Raw genomic sequence first — 17,639 nt, 5'->3', positions numbered from 1 at the left:
GACTGATATAAAGTGTCCCATGTGTCCTAAATATAATTTACCAGCCACAGTCTGTGGAAACTGGGAAACAATAGGGGGAGGAGCAGGAGACTGAGGTACCGCCCCTGTTCCTGCTTCAATGGTTGATGATTTGTGCCAATCAAAAGAGAAAGCAAACCAAAATGTCAAGAAACCAATCACTAGTCACTAATAAACCATGATTATTGCTGTGTGACTGAAAGAATTACTGCTAGGAGTAGACTGTCATGCAGGTGCAAGTGACTTTTATATTTCTAAAACTAAATATACAACATAAATATATATCTCTCAATATCGTTCACAAACTTGTTACCCCTTTAAAGGTTGCTGACCCTCTGCTATAAACATACCAGAATTCACTCTGGCCTTTCACCAACTACAATACTGTCAGAAGAAGTTTTGACATAAACTGCCTTCAGCTTTTACCTCAGCAAATTTCAATAAGGGCAAATAGACTTTTGTATGGAAGCCTGTTTACACCACATAATGAAAATATTAATTGCAGCTTTTTATCTCACAATTCTTACATTATTTCTCACAATTGATATTAATTTTGAGTTAACATCACAATTCAGACTTTTTTTTCTCAGAATCTCACAATTTTGACATTTTATCTCTCAGAACTGCAAGTTTATAACACAATTCTGACTTAATTTCTCACAATTCTGAGTTTCTATCTTGCAATTCAGACTTTTTTCCTCAGAATTGCAAGTTTATGCCTCACAATTAGGGCTGGGCGATATATCGCATGCGATTGTCACGCGCATTTCGTCAGTAAAGCCGGTTCCCTGATTACCGCTAAATCGCCATCACCTGCTTTCAAATGGAGCGGCATTTAATAGACAGAGCCGTAGATCACTGACAAGCCACGCAATATCGCGTTTATTATCGCAGATGAATCGCCTTCGATAATGAACGCGATATTGCGTGGCTTGTCAGTGATCTACGGCTCTGGCGATTTAGCGGTAATCAGGGAACCGGCTTTACTGACGAAATGCGCGTGACAATCGCATGCGATATATGGCCCAGCCCTACTCACAATTTGGAATTTCTCTCTCGCAAATGCAAGTTTATCACACCATTCTGACCTAATTTCTCACCATTTCAAGTTTTTATCTAATTTTATAGTAAACATATCGCAATTCAGATTTTTTTCACTCAGAATTACGAGATGTTTACTCTAAAATGTGAGATAAAAACTTGAAATTGTGAGAAATTAGGTCAGAATGGTGTTATAAACTTGTACAAATATCTCATTTTCTGAGATAAAACATACTAAACGCAAAATATAAACTCACAATTGCGAGAAAATAAAGTCAGAATCGCGAGATAAAGTTGCAATTACCCTTTTTACTGTTTTACTCTGTGACGGAAACAAGCTTCCATACTTTTGATATCCACTGTGACAGATTTGGACATGAATCCAGACATGGACGAAGTACATAGACTACACAGCATACATCTACAATGATACATGTACAGCACTATTAATTGCACTAACATAGCTGAAGCATCAGTTCACTCTACTCAATGAACGGCAGAAGCTAGACCAATGACAGGTAACGCTCACAGACCAGAGCTAACAGGTTTAGTCAAACAGAGTAGATGATAAAGCTGCAATAAAGAAGACTGAGACGTAGCTAAACACACAGAAGCTAGTGCTTACAGACCTTCATAAGGCTCAGTAATGCCCTCGCCATCTTCTGGGAAAAATGGTGGGGAAAAAAGCAATCCATGTTGTGTTATGTAAAGGAAAATAATATTTACTTAGCTTATTTGTTGAATTTCTAACAGTTACCTAATGAAAAGGTTATTCTTATCATCAACATATTGCTAATAAACGCATTTGGGTGGCATCTGGTGACCCTAACCTGATTAATTATACAGGCTTTCTACCCATGAGCCACAAATCTTGCAATTTGGAAGAAGCCTGGTTTATTTACTCACTTCTGTCCATAGACCCCTTTGGTGGGACTTGCGGTAGCTGCCGACCTCTTCGACTCGATACTGGCGTGCTGGTTGGACTTGTTTGGACCGATCCGGTGCGGGGATTTGCCCTGCGGGATAGATGGTGTGTTAGTAAGGAATATAAAGCATCATATCTAAAGAAATGTTTGTCGTTGAGTCATAAACCTGCCCAAGACAGGGCAGGCTGTTAGACTACAGCAGAACACGCTGGTGAGAGAATACTAATAAAAACAAACCTACTAACTACGGTTATACTGGCAGTAGCATCATTTATGAATGATACAATAGTGTCAGAAAACACACTCCACTTGATTGCTATAAAAAGGGACACTTACTGTGTACTATTAAACAAAATAAGTCAATATTTGGCACGGTTTTCTCAAAGGTTAGTAACAAAACTGAAAGGAAGTAAAAACATTTGGTGAAATATATGTCCTGTAGATAAGGTACATCAACATGAGCTGGTACAGCAACCCACATAAGACTGTAGGTGAATCTCATGAAACCTGTCTAGTCATATTTTACCCCAATATCAAAAGAAATTGTCATTTAACCAACAAAGCCTATTTTTAGTATCATTAAAGGATTAGTTGACCCAAAAATGAAAATTATGTCATTTATTACTCACCCTCATGTCGTTCTACACCCGTAAAACCTTCGTTAATCTTTGGAACGCAAATTGAGATATTTTTGTTGAAATCCGATGGCTCCGTGAGGCCTGCATAGGAAGCAATGACATTTCCTCTCTCAAAATCCATAAAGGTACTAAAAACATATTTAAATCAGTTCATGTGAGTACAGTGGTTCAATATTAATATTATAAAAGCGACAAGAATATTTTTGGTGTGCCAAAAAAACCCCCCAAAAAAACAACAACAACTTATATAGTGACAGCCGATTTCAAAACACTGCTTCAGGAAGCTTCGGAGCATAATGAATCAGTGTGTCGAATCAGCGGTTCGGAGTGCCAAAGTCACGTGATTTCAGCAGTTTGGCGGTTTGACATGTGATCCGAATCATGTTTCGATACGCTGATTTATTATGCTCCGAAGCAGTGTTTTGAAATCGGCCATCACTAAATAAGTCATTATTTTGTTTTTTGGCTCACCAAAAATATTCTCGTCGCTTTATAATATTAATATTGAACCACTGTACTCACATGAACTGATTTAAATATGTTTTTAGTACATTAATGGATCTTGAGAAAGGAAATAGCATTACTGGCAATGGAGGCCTCACTGAGTCATCGGATTTCAACAAAAATATCTTAATTTGTGTTCCGAAGATTAACGAAGGTCTTACGGGTGTGGAACGGCATGAGGGTGAGTAATAAATGACAGAATTTTCCTTTTTTGGTGAACTAACCCTTTAAAGGGTTAATTTACTCACCCTCAAGTTGTTCCAAACCTGTATAAATTCTTTGTTCTGCTGTACACAAAGGAAGATATTTAGGAGAATGTTTGTAACCTAGCAGATCTCGATGACAGAATTTAAATTTTTGGGTGAACTATCCCTTTAAAAATTTTTAGCATTTGACATAATTTTCATCAAAATTATGCACATTGTCCTCTCCCCTTTTACTTTAACTTCTGTTCTCACTATAAAAATTATTACTTACCTAACTGTAATAGAAACAAATAATGATATAATAATTTTTTTTTTTAAATATTATATTGTATTATATTATAGTGTTTGTTGCTTGCTTTTTATTTATCCAGGAAAAAAAAAACATTGCATTACAGTATTTTTTACAGTTATTACTGTCTATAGTAAAACAATTATTGTATTAAAAATGTATTTTTATGTGTGGGAAAGTACTTTGTACAAGCCACCATTTAAACACATGCTGTGAATGCATCTTACTGAATATAAAACAGGTTTAATTTTCTTTTTTATAAAATAATTTCTTATTTTTATCTTCTAATTTTGGGGTAAAATATGACCTAACAAGTTCTTGGCACATGTTCTTTTGTGTAACACTACAGAAAAATAATAACCATCAAACTAATTTCACATATTTGACCATATAAGAGCATGCATTTAGTAAATATGTCACAGTCATGTGCATTTTAGCCACGTAAACAAATATATACGTTTAAAATGCACATCAACCCCACAATAAACACAATGATCTTTAAAGCACCTTTTGAGCTTAATGTCACATCTGCTTTCCAATGATCGTACATGTGCCTCACATCTCAAAGTAAAGTGTGGCACATTCAAGAGCTACTGCGGCTCTTGCATCAGTGAAAGTTCATGCGTAAATCTGAACATTTATGTGATTTCCTTGTGACTTATGACGTGCCGGGCAAATCGTAAGTCAAAAGGTTTTATGGTGTCTCAAAAGGTGTGATGGAATCAGCATCAGGAGAGGTGCTTGTGGCTGCTAAAGCTGCAAGGAAAGTGAAAAGGCCTAAATGCATGAGCACACGGCACTCAAAACAGCCCATAACTCAAAGCATAAACTGTTAAACCACAAATAAATAATGTTAGTAAACACAAAAAAATAATAATAATTGGAAAGAATAAGAAAGTAAACCGTACGATGCCAGGTACACACCATTATATCTCAAGAGGATATAACAGGTGTGTCTATAATTCAAATGAAAAGACGTTAGTAGCAACCATCATCACTACTCTCTACTCAATAAATGAAGACAAATCAAAAACAGCATCGTTACAACAGGGTTAAAATAAGAGGAAGTGGAGAGAGGCATTCCAGGTGACAGGAAGCAGAAGGCATGGTTTCGTTTAGGGCTTTAGTGCTTGTTGTGATGGGTCTGGGTCACCTCGTTAAGGCAGGAGAGGGAGGGGCGGATCTCCCTGACGGTAAGGATGGCATGGATCTCATGTAGCCGGAGTCGGGCCGCTCGGACGAGCGGGAGCGGGTGTAGACCGGTCGCTCCATCATAGGCCGCTGGTCAGCTGACCTGGACCTGTAATGGTCATGTCTGTCCACCATGCTGCGGCTATACCTGCAGAATTTTAGTCAGAAAGCCACGCTCAGCTGAGCCCCAGTGCATCATGAGATCATAGGGCATCAAATGCTCTATAATCGCAGCTCGTTAGGTTGTTCCTGTGAAATGATGTCGGTTGGCTAATAATTGGCAAAAAACAACCAAACAAAAGTGGCTTTGAGTTTCAATATTGGCTGCTCAGGGTCATCAGCATAAACAGAAACTCATAAAGAAATACCAAACTGAAACTACCAAAAATAAGGGTTAACCAAAGAAAGTCAACAAACTGACATGTACAAATAAAAGCTTCTGGAATCTGCTGCAAAGAAAACAAGTGAGCACATTTCATACCGACACAACAATACGCCCCATGACTACAGTCTACTCTACTCCTCTATACTCTACCTACATAAATACTTCTACAAATTCTACTGTATTACCTCAGATCTTCCTCAAAGTGCTCATTGTTAGCTGGGAACTCTGGAATATGATCCTCTCTATGGAGGTGCATAAGAAAAGAACATGAAATATCAATTTAGCAGCTCTCATAGCTGTCAGGAGTTGCTAAACAGCCTTACACAATATAACCTTGTGAAAAAGAAGTGTGCTTAATTGTACGGAATGAACACTTCTAGTGTACTTCAAATCCTTTTTGGACAAACTTTTCTTGCAGATAATATCATTTTAATGAAAGTACACATAAGTGTACTTAAAGAGAGTACACTTTCATTACCGTTTCTAAACATATGTAGACTTAAATAAAAGTGCATTTCATAGTAAAAAAGTTTTACTTAAGAGTACATTTTAAATCATTGTTTTATCTTCTGTTGTGCTTTAAAGAAGTACACTTACACAGTACTTAAAAAATTCAATTCAGCAAATTGCATTTAATATAAATTTAAACTAAAATACATTTTCATTTAAGTGCAATTAACATGCAATTAAGTGTCGGAAAACATTACATTCACAGTTCGTACTTAAAGGGTTAGTTCACCCAAAAATGAAAATTCTGTCATTAATTACTCACCCTCATGTCGTTCCACACATGTAAGACCTTCGTTCATCTTTGGAACACAAATTAAGGCCCAGAAAGGTACTAAAGACATCATTAAAATAGTCGGCATGACTACAGTGGTTCAACCTTAATTTTATGAAGCGACGAGAATACTCTGAACTGTTGTCATATGCAGTTTACGCAGTTCAGCGCTTCCGTGTTTACTTCCGAACGCCGGCTCAGTAATGGCAGACACTGTTCACGTGAGCAGCACGACGCATGTGTGTGATGACGACGCAGGAGCCGGCCAATACTGAGTCGGCATTCTGACGTAGAACCTGGAAGTGCTGGACGTATACACCATATGAGAATTAGGGGTGGGAATCGGAGGGTACCTCACGATACGATACGATCACGATAAATGGCTCACGATAACGATAATATCGCGAGTCAGCGATTCTGCGATAATCGATATATCGCTAGACAATCCTATAATGATACATCGCGATATTGGTCTTAATATGAAAACAAAATGCACGTGAAAAGGTTAAGTGCAGGTTAACGGATAAATCCGATCTTATATGTACATTTAATAGAGTTCATGTCACCGAAAGCAAGAAATATGAGGTGCATTTTATTGACCATCAGTTAATTTCAAAATCAAAGACTGCAATAGGAGAGAGCGGCAACAGCACTGGTATAAGGTCTCATTACTTTTAATGAAGATAATTGTGTGTTATGCGTCTGCGACTTACTTTCACTTTCATATGCGGCCGTTTGCACGTCAGCTTGCTGAAGAGATCTGCGGCGATGTGTGATGCAGTAGCGTTGTCATATCTGACTCTCACATGTTTCAGTTTTAGTATTTTTGGGAGAAGTAAAATTTACATATGTAGTTTCAACAACCAGATGCATTTAGACTGAGCATAGACAGTTTTGACTGGAATGCGTCCCAGACCATCTCCTGAAGTGGTTTGAGCGATCGGATTTAAATCCGTCTCAAATGCGTATTTAGGCATTTAGACCTGGTCTTTTCACGATCGGATAGCTATCCGATCAGAGAAAATGCATGAAGTCACCAGGTGCAAACAGACCCTTTGACGTTCTTCAAGCGCTTAGATATACACGGGAGCGTTCGAAAGCAGGCGTCTATCAGAGGATCCCTAATATATGCTTTCAAATGCTCCCGTGTATATCTAAGCGCTCGGTGAAGAACGTCAAAGATGTCTACGACTGTCACATCAATGGTATAAAAGTGCGTCAAGACTTTGAACTTAAACGTGGCTGGGGCATCTATTTTACTCACACTGCTGTCCGCCATCCTGTTAATAACCTCTTTTTCTTAGGCTAGCTAACTTAAGTTCACGTTTCCCTCATTCATGTGTCGAGCGCCGCCTTGAAGTAGGACGCTTTGAGCAAAGAAATCTATATATAGCGCTTTATTTTTTTTTAAAATTAAAATATCGATATTTGGCGCAGCGATACGATTCTCGTATCGCACAGAGAAGGATGACGATATATCGCCATATCGATATTCTGTCCCACCCCTAATGAGAATGACACAGAAGAGAAGATATTGTTGATTAAAGCAGTTATTTTTGTTTCGTTTTTACGCACAAAAAGTATTCTTGTCGCTTCATAACATTAAGGTTGAACCACTGCAGCCACATTGACTATTTTAACAATGTCTTTAGTACCTTTCTGGACCTTGAAAGTGGTGGTTAAATTGCTGTCTTTGGATGAATCAGATACCTCTCGGATTTCATCAAAAATATCTTAATTTGTGTTCGGGTGTGGAACGATATGAGGGTGAGTAATGACAGAATTTTCATTTTTTTAATATATTCTTTTAAAGTATATTATTTCTGTACTCTTTTTAAAAGTATGCTAAAGTGTACTTCTTTTTCATAAGGGTTTATAGAGAATATAATGCATAGTATACTGTTTAATGTGAGGATCAGTTACTACTTCTGTAATATCTTTAAATGGAGGATTCAGTTATGCTACTGCTAATGGTCAAATCAAGGAAGTGATAGTGAAGTTTATCAAATCTTCTATTCATGTAAGAAGCAACATGTGATTCGTTTTTAACTGTACTAAAGCTACACTTTACCAGAATATCAGTAAATATTAAAAACTGCTGTAAAAAGGTCACAGGATAACTAAAACATCTATTTTGAACTAGGGTCTGCACTAAAAGTGTCTACTTAAACTATTGCACTCTATGAAATAATACCTTTCTGTATCTGTAGAAGGCTCAATTTCTATCCTGGGGCACGTCCTACTGAATAAACCAACCTCAGTGTGTTAGTGCCACACTTAGTACATGATATTCAGAATTTATTTGCTTGAAAAGATATAACAGGACAGTGATTGAGAAGATAAGTAAAATAAACATGAGTCTCAAATCCATAACTGATATTTAGACTACACAAAGTCTTAGTGGGAACATAAATTGGGCATCTGTTCCTGGCAGTTAACTGATGAGTAAAAAAAAAAAAAGAAAAAAAAAAGAGAGTTTGTGATGTGTTGTGGGTGTTTATCTCTACAGAAGTCTTACCTGTAATCCCCACCGGTTCCATTCATGACATGATTGGGCCATGGAGTAGATACATGATTGGGCCCATTGTAATATCTTTAAATGGAGGATGAGGATCGATAGATTGAAATGAAGAAAGGAAAGTATGATTAGAATGAGCAACAGCTGAATTTGGGTAAGGGGTGAGAGTTATGTCTGTAACTAGTAAAATAGTCCACTTCAATACTATTATGGATGCATAAACAGAATGCATGTCTCAACTTAAGTATCCGGATTTTACCTCTCAGGTGTTTCAAAAGAGTCACTGTAGGCAGACATTTGTCTATCTCTCCTCATCCTCCTGAACACAAAATAACACATAATCAGATCCTATGTGCCAACATTATTCTACTTGCCAAAAAGAACTCCAATGCAGCCGTAAGGTGCTATAGATTCACACGATAACAGCTTTTTTTTTTCTCAAGTTAGTTATGTCATGATGATATGGCATGACACATCACTCACAATTTTCCAAGATAATGGAATAATTTGTCAAATTCATAATTAAATAACAAAACTGTTCTCTCAAGATCTTATTTACATTTATGCATTTGCTAAACACTTTTACCCAAAGTGACTCACATTGCATTCAAGGTATACATTTGATTATTTCATGCATTCCCTTGTGTTTCGAACCCATGTCCTTGGTCTTTGCTAGTGCCAATGATTTGAGCTACACCTATTGTCTCAGGAAATCTAAGATTTGCTGAGGGGTTTTTTTGGTTGTTTTTTTTTTTTTTTTTAGTATTTTTAGTATGTTGCTTTGGCATTGCTATAGGTCAAAGTCAAAAGAGCCCACCCCTAGGTCCGTTAACTGATTTTACAAAAGTTTAGACAGTGCTAGGTAGATTACTTACAAATTATAGTCCGTTACAGATTGCAAATTACATGATGAAAATTGTAGTTAGTAACATTACAAATTTTAGGTAATGTATTCTGACTACTTTTTAGATTACTTTTGGCCTAACTCATTTATCATATTGATTTGAATAGGACAATCTTATTGATACCATACTGATATAAAATTAGAAAGATAAAGAAAATATATCCCACAATATGAAGGACATTAAACATTACATCAGGGTTTCCCAAACTGTGGTTTGTGAAGGAACTGCAGTGGGTTAGTGATTTCATGAAAAGCTAGTAATGAATCAAATCATAAAAATGTCAAACTAAAATAAATAAAAACAAATAAACACATACTAAAAAGATTAAATATTTTAGTTGTTTACCTGCATGTCCTGACCATTAAACGACAACAGAGAACCATGAAAATGTGAATGTGTTGTTAAATTACTGACTTAATTATTAAAAAATATTATGTAAAAAGAGGTTCAGCAGACTAAAAGGTTTGGGAATAACTACCATTACTTGTAAAAATGAAATTTGTGAAATCTGTGAAAAAAAAAGCCTTCCGAAGACATAGTAATAAATAGTTAAATGACTCACTGAGTGATAGTTTGAATAATAATTAAAATATGTTCATCAGGAGTTGATTAGATATGCATAAATTCCTTAAAAGTGAAATGATTTCTGTACATTCAGTGGTCAAGTGCTGTTGCCTCTCAATTTTCCATATTATTATAGCCACTTGACAAGTAGCTGGTGTGTGAAATTCCACAAACCGGCTGTTTTAGAAAGGAAAATTGAAAAGATTAAAAAAGATTTGGGGAGAATCAATGAATATGTAATCACGTAATCAATAAAAATGTAACTGTAGCCTGATTATGTGAATTTTAAAACATAATATAATCCAATTACAAGTACACGATATTTGGAATCTCATTATATAATCCAGATTATATGTAATCAGTTACTACGCAGCACTGCTCCCAGCAATGGAATACCTCTTGTCAACAAGCTGCATGATTTGAGGAACTTGCGTTTCAAAATTGAATACTTACCATTATTTAATCACAAGTATTAATACTATCTATTATATGAACTGAGAAGAAAATATACCTTGAATGACATGTAAGTTGCTTTAGATAAAACATGTGCCATGTTTATGGTTACATGATGGAATACTCTTAAAGGTGCCCAAGAATGCTTTTTCACAAGATGTAATATAAGTCTAAGGTGTCTCCTGAATGTGTCTGTGAAGTTTCAGCTCAAAATACCCCATAGATTTGTTTTAATAAATTTTTTTAACTGCCTATTTTGGGGCATCATTAACAATGCACTGATTTAGGCAGCGCCGCCCCTTTAATTCGCGTGCTCCCTGCCACATGAGCTGTCGACTATATTACAGCGCATTTACAAAGTTCACACAGCTAATATAACCCTCAAATGGATCTTTACAAGATGTTCGTCATGCATGCTGTATGCATGCTTCGAATTATGTGAGTAAAGTATTTATTTGGATGTTAACGTTTTATTCTGAGTGAATTTGAGGCTGTCCTCCGTGGCTAATGGCTAATGCTACACTGTTGGAGAGATTTATAAAGAATGAAGTTGTGTTTATGAATTATACAGACTGCAAGTGTTTAAAAATGAAAATAGCGACGGCTCTCTTGTCTCCGGGAATACAGTAAGAAACGATGGTAACTTTAACCACATTTAACAGTACATTAGCAACATGCTAACGAAACATTTAGAAAGACAATTTACAAATATCACTAAAAATATCATGTTATCATGGATCATGTCAGTTATTATCGCTCCATCTGCCATTTTTCGCTATTGTTCTTGCTTGCTTACCTAGTCTGTTGATTCACCTGTGCACAGATCCAGACGTTAACTGGCTGCCCTTGTCTAATGCCTTTTATAATGTTGGGAACATGGGCTGACATTATGCAAATATTGGGGCGTTCACCCCGACAGTTACGTAACAGTCGGTGTTATGTTGAGATTCGCCTGTTCTTCTGAGGTCTTTTAAACAAATGAGATTTATATAAGGAGGAGGAAACAATGGAGTTTGAGACTCACTGTCTTTTCCATGTACTGAACTCTTGTTATTTAACTATGCTGAGGTAAATTAAATTTTTGAATCTAGTGCACCTTTAAAAATAAAAGGTTCTAATAGGCCATGGCATAGAAGAACCATTTTTGGTTCCCAGTTCTGAAAAGAACAACTTTTTTCTTAGTGCGAAGAACATTTTAATAATCTAAAAAACCTTTTTCAACTATAAAGAACTTTTGTGTAGAGTGGAAAGATTAGATGTTAAAGGTTCTTCATGGAACCATAGATGCCAATAAAGAACATTTATTTTTTTAAAGAGTGAAGAGATACACAAGTATATTAATGTGTGGTCACATTTACTGTTGTAAGGTGAATTTTCACAAGCAAAATCAAGTCTTTTCAATAGGAATCCATCACGTGAGGGTAAATTCCCACACAGATCGCGCAATGGGTTCAAGTTGGTCACGTGAACTCTTTTTGTTAAACAACAGAACGCTGCTTGGTTTAAAAGTGCTTCACACATCGCTACACTGGTGACATTTTGACCTTCGAAATTTTGCTAATGTGAAAGGCACAAAAATTAAATGTGAATCTATCACACCTTAGGGCTTCCGTACACCAAAGCTGGCAAGGTCTATTCCATAATATCTGAGTCTCCACTGAGCCTACAAAAATATCCTGAATATATTAAATCCCATATTTCTGAGGGGTAAATAATATATTTATATAAGCATGGTGAACATCCACTGTAGCTTGCAGTTTTTTGACTGGCAGTTCTGTCATAGAGTGACGCTAGTTGGCTTGGGACCGAAAGAGCTAGTGCTCAGTCATCAAAACAACACAAGCCATGCAGCGAGCAGCGCTGAAGATACAATTCATTACGCCACAGCAGGAAGGGTGGAGTGGGAGCTGCTAAGGACACATACATATACATTTCACAAATTTCCTTTGGGAAATACTGCTCTAAGATTACTGGCGTACTTAGTAGTATAGTCGGCAAAGTCACATTCTGAACGCTATCATCTATGTTTATCCTCCTGAGAGGAGCCATAATGACTCCATATCATTATGATGATGGCACAAAGCTTTCTCAATGGGCAGAGGACTGATTCTACAGCGACACTTTAAGTTTGCCACTGTTTTTCAAACATTTACCACATTTCTGTAAGAAAATCGCCCATTTGACGTTACTGTCTCCTTTTCCGCACATTGAAAAGTTTTCTTCGTAAATCTGGAGACATAAACGTGAAACATTTTGAGAGGCGCCACTAGCTATTCTAGTCCAAACTACTACCCACGGCACTAATATGGAGCATCATGAGAACGAGAGTGAACCGCTGTGGTTTACTACCTGTCCACGCTATTGTACCCTTCTGAGTATGCACGGGCCATCCTAGTGGAGCGCAGTAACCTGACCGCATCTTCCCGATAGAGGGGGCACATACTATGAGTCAGAACAGAAAGTGAGAGTGCAGTAGTTAGAGACGGGTGGGACAAGTGGGCGTTATCTGGGTGGTAAGAGGGCGGGACACCTTTTTTGGCACCTCCACTCTGAAAGAAGGAACAGGTGAAGATCACCCAAAGCACAAAAGCAGAAATCAAGTAACCTCGGGTCAAGAGAAATATCTAAGCTATCAAAACAATCATTTATGGTGCAGCAAACACCAGCAGCAACAAAGATTTGTTGAACCCCAAGAAGTGCAAATGTAGTGCTATTTCCAAAACTGAAGTATACTTTGGGCTTTCCATCACAATATTATGGTCATGGAAGGCTGGAGGTAAACTGAATCATTTAATAGAGATGTTTGTTTACATTTTTTACTATTCATGGGAGTAGTAAAGATGATCAAATGATGGAAATTAGTGATTATTCACTGTAAAAAAGAATTGTTGGTTTAACTTAAAAAAGTAAGTTACCTGGTTGCCTTAAAAATTTTGAGTTCATTGAAATTAAAAATTTGAGTTAATACAATGAAGGAGATTGGTTTAATTAACAGAAACTCAAAATATTATGTTATCTGAACCACATTAATTATTGAAGTTGATTTGACAAAAGAAAAAATGTTGTGATAACAAATCATGAAAATAATTTTTTACAGTGTTCTGGGATTTAACTACCAGGCGTTTAATTAACCTTGTTTGTTTGTTGAATCATCCACATTATAGCACTCAGAACTGATCTAAAAGAACAGAACTACAGTGTGCAAATCGCTTTCAGCGCAGATTTTTGTGTTGCCTGATCTGAATTTGCATGACTTGTGAGATGTGAATCAGGCACAATTCATTCATAGTGAATCCCCAAAGGTTTCAATACAAGATTTGACCACAGAATATGACATTATTGTTCAAAAGTTTGAGATCAAGAAATTAATACTTTTATTCAGCAATAATGGATTAAACTGATTTTTTTTTTAATGACAGTAAAGACTTTTGTTAAAAAAAGATTTCTATTTAAAATAAATGCTGTTATGACATTTCCTTTCCACAAAAATATTAAGCACAATTGTTTTCAACATCAATAATAATAAGAAATGTTTCTTGAGCATATTAGAATGATTTCTGAAGGATCATGTGACACTGATGACTGGCGTAATGGCTGCTGAAAATCAGCTTTAACATCACAGGAATGAATTACATTTTAAAATACATTAAAAATAGAAAATAATTATTTTAAATGGTAATAGTATTTCACAATATTACTGTTTTAATTGTATTTTCAATCAAATAAATGCATGGTGAGCATTAGAGACTTTTTCAAAAGCATAAAAAACAAAAAAAAAAAAAATCGACCAAACTGTTGAACAGTAGTGTATTTCATCCCTCAGTTTGTACACAAAACAAAAATCAAATTTACAGTAATAAATTTACAATGATATATAAACAGACATTACATATATATATATATATATATATATATATATATATATATATATATATATTTTTTTTTTAGCATTTTTTTTTAGCATTTTAGCATAAGTGTTAAACAGTATATAAGTGTTAAAATTAGATTTTTCCATGTCATGATCAATGTGAAGCCAGTAACCTTTTAACTTTTCTTTAACAAAATTAAAAGTTGCATTTCTTCTAAGGGTGCATTGCATTACTACTTAAAGTGCATTACTGTAAAAGCATTTTTGTTTGTTCTTACAAAACAAGGGCAAGTCAAAATAATTTTAATGGTAATGGACAGTTCTTCACAGATTAGTTGATCTATGTAGGTCTTTCTTGTATTGAAACCTGAACATTCCTTTAAGGTAGTAAGAATGTAACAGTATCAGTAACAGAGTGTTGCTGTATGTTTTCACACGTAAAACATGACTCTATCATCCTAAGATGAGATCTATAATTTATGTGTGAATTAATTACATATTTATTATGACTTATTAAAGTGAAAGAAGTGAATGTTTCTTATACAGTGCTATGTGTGGGCAAGCTGGCACCTGTCAATCAGCTAGCAGCAGAGGGTAAGTGGGTGGGTGAAAGTGAGAAGAGTGCTGTGATTGGACAGAAGGGGGAGGTGAGCAGGGGCGAGTAATGCTGCTCGGGGGTAACAGAATACCTGGGGTCCTGGATAGCGGGGTCGATGGTTGGCTGTCTGTGTCTGGTTCGAGGAGGGAGGGTAAGATACTGGCTGCAACCACAGGGAGCAAAGAACAGAAATATGGCTGAATGGAGCTATTGAATATGGAGCGATGAAAAGATAACAAAAGCGAGAGAGGCAGAGATTGACGGATAAAAAAAAAGTGTGATGTCAAAGTGAAAGGAGGAGGAACAGATTTTTTTCCTGCTTTCTCAAAATGAATTAAACCTTCCTACGGTTCTCTCTGTGCTGCTGGCACATCATATTTCTCACATTGAATTTCCATAATCACATTAACTGAAAAGATGGAGGTATATGGCAACATTCCCATTTATGTTCCCTGTATCAGGAAAAAAGCAGTCTATGACACAAAGAACTTTTGAGGGCACAATAAACACAAGTGCTGGTATGTAAACTGTGACTAAGACTGGCGGCTCTAGTGTGTTACGTGACACATACCTGTCTGGTGAGTATCTGTCTTCGGACAGGCGTTGTCGGGGGCCATAAAGCGAGGGTGCTCCTCTCACACCGTGGTCTAAACTTCGACTGAAGGAGGGGAGAGAAAAGAAAAGTCGTGCTATAACAACGAGTGCCAGAAACAGAAGTGCCATATTTCATTTAGAACAGCATTATTTTAGTATGTAGATTAGAGCAGTTATATTTATATTTTATTATTTTATTTGTTAACAAAGTTTGCATATGTGCTTCAGAATTGTATGGCTCATATCATATGATATAGGGCAAAATATTTATTCAGATAAATTTATAAAATTAAAAATAAATTAATGAATTATATATATATTAGGGCTGTCAATCGATTAAAAATTTTAATCTAATTAATTACATACTCTGTGATTAATTAATCTAAATTAATCGCATACATAATTTTGCTGTGAAAGTATTAAATATTTCAATTCAAATGAATCAGTGCAGGGTTTTTCCTGGGTCAAACATGGTCTTCTGTGGTGACAGACACTGTCATCCACACAAACAGTAAAAAGTGCCCTACCCACGTGATCTGCGAGCCCGATACTGACAATAAAGTACCCGTCACTCTCACTGTAATTCTTTCTTGCCCTCTTTGCAAAAAAAAAAAAAAAGGAAAAAAAAAAGTGATTTTATAGCTTTGTAAGAGAAGATGCTTTTCTGCTAAACCTGAGAAGTATTAAAAAGTAGCATTTAGAAGTTATATTAACTAATAATATAATTTTCTACCATATACAATTGAATGCACCTAGCTAACAACAACTTGCTTCGTTCTGGTTTCACCTCACTCCAGTCTAAACTAACTGATTTTATAGGTAGGCCTAATTTACTACACATTGTCATTTAAATAACCTGAAAATATTGTGGATTATTAAGGCAAATTTTACTAACCACTCCTGCTAAATGGGGTAAGCACACTTATGTTCTCATTTCAGAGTTGTTCGAGTAAATGATTCATTATAGACCGTGTGGACAGATCAGTTGTTGTCATGATTCATTAAAATGAATCTGTTAGGTCACGAATTGGACATTAGCGGACGTTGACGCGTTGCGTGCGAATCGCGACTGTTATTAGGACATCGCAAAAGATTTGTCAACACAGAAAACACTTCACCACTGGATAGGATTTTCTTTTTGTTTACTGAAAGTGTGGTTTATGTCAGCTGCACGTGCAGGGCGCCTGTCAGAGAAGATGAGGTGACGTTCTTTTGAGCACTATTCACACCCAACGGTTATTCAGGAAAAACATTCTCCGAATGCGCCTCGTGAAACATGTATTCGGTCTTACGAACTTTTAGCATTGTGTCAGTTAATTTAGATTATTATGTGTGAGGTAGAGAGAATGCAAAGACGGTGCTTACTTTGAAAGAGCTTGCGCGCATGAGAACGGCTCCAGGTTCAAAGGTCAATACGGAATGGATTAATCTGCGTTATTTTTTTTAACGCGTTATTTTTTCTCAGATTAATTAATCGAAATTAATGCGTTATTTTGACAGCCCTTATATATATATATATATATATATATATATATATATATATATATATATATATATATATATATATATATATATATATATATCGGATGAATAAATATGTAATTTGGTGCAGTTGCTAATATTTATATGGCCAAAATATAAGATGAAATTCTGATATCTTCTCAAGCCTGATTTATTATATGTGACCCTGGACCACAAATACATCATCTGACAGCTGAATAAATAAGCTTTACATTGATGCATGGTGTGTTAAGATATGACAATATTTGGCCGAGATACAACTATTTGAATATCTGGAATCTGAGGGTACAAAAAAAATTAAATAAATAAATAAATAAATAAATCAAAATATTGAGAAAGTCGCCTTTAAAGATGTCCAAATGAAGTCCATAGCAATGCATATCCACTCACAAAAATATTTTTGATATATTTACAGTAGGAAATTTACAAAATATTTCATGGAACATGATCTTTACTTAATATTCTAATGATTTTTGGCATAACAGACAAATTGATAATTTTGACCCATACACGTTGGCTATTGCTACAAATATACCCATGCGACTTATGACTGGTTTTGTGGTCCAGGGTCACATATTTGATACTCATGTTTTAACATGATTTTTTTTTAAATGATGTATGGATAATCAAGTAAACCTA

General features: G+C 35.8%; 1 protein-coding gene across 11 annotated transcripts in view; it reads right to left on the bottom strand.

The window, feature by feature from the left end:
- The window catches only part of rims2b (regulating synaptic membrane exocytosis 2b), a 173,621-nt gene that overhangs the window by 45,192 nt on the left and 110,790 nt on the right, over positions 1-17,639 (bottom strand). For 3 of the 11 annotated variants that reach the window (XM_048201934.1, XM_048201937.1, XM_048201938.1), the window contains exons 20-28: positions 15,457-15,543; positions 14,977-15,048; positions 12,769-12,861; positions 8,757-8,816; positions 8,498-8,572; positions 8,174-8,221; positions 5,384-5,440; positions 4,776-4,961; positions 1,966-2,075 (exon numbers count right to left, since the gene is read on the bottom strand). In XM_048201934.1, the coding sequence (XP_048057891.1) occupies positions 1,966-2,075; positions 4,776-4,961; positions 5,384-5,440; positions 8,174-8,221; positions 8,498-8,572; positions 8,757-8,816; positions 12,769-12,861; positions 14,977-15,048; positions 15,457-15,543 (788 nt within the window). Of the gene's footprint in view, positions 1-1,688; positions 1,722-1,965; positions 2,076-4,775; positions 4,962-5,383; positions 5,441-8,173; positions 8,222-8,497; positions 8,573-8,756; positions 8,817-12,768; positions 12,862-14,976; positions 15,049-15,456; positions 15,544-17,639 lie in introns of all 11 variants that reach the window. The other 8 variants (XM_048201935.1, XM_048201936.1, XM_048201939.1 and 5 more) reach the window with 8 other exon arrangements.

The sequence above is a fragment of the Megalobrama amblycephala genome, linkage group LG9 (assembly GCF_018812025.1).
Source record: "Megalobrama amblycephala isolate DHTTF-2021 linkage group LG9, ASM1881202v1, whole genome shotgun sequence".
Lineage (NCBI taxonomy): Eukaryota > Metazoa > Chordata > Actinopteri > Cypriniformes > Xenocyprididae > Megalobrama > Megalobrama amblycephala.
Note: the sequence above shows the minus strand (reverse complement) of the source record. Positions and strands in the feature narration are given on the sequence as shown.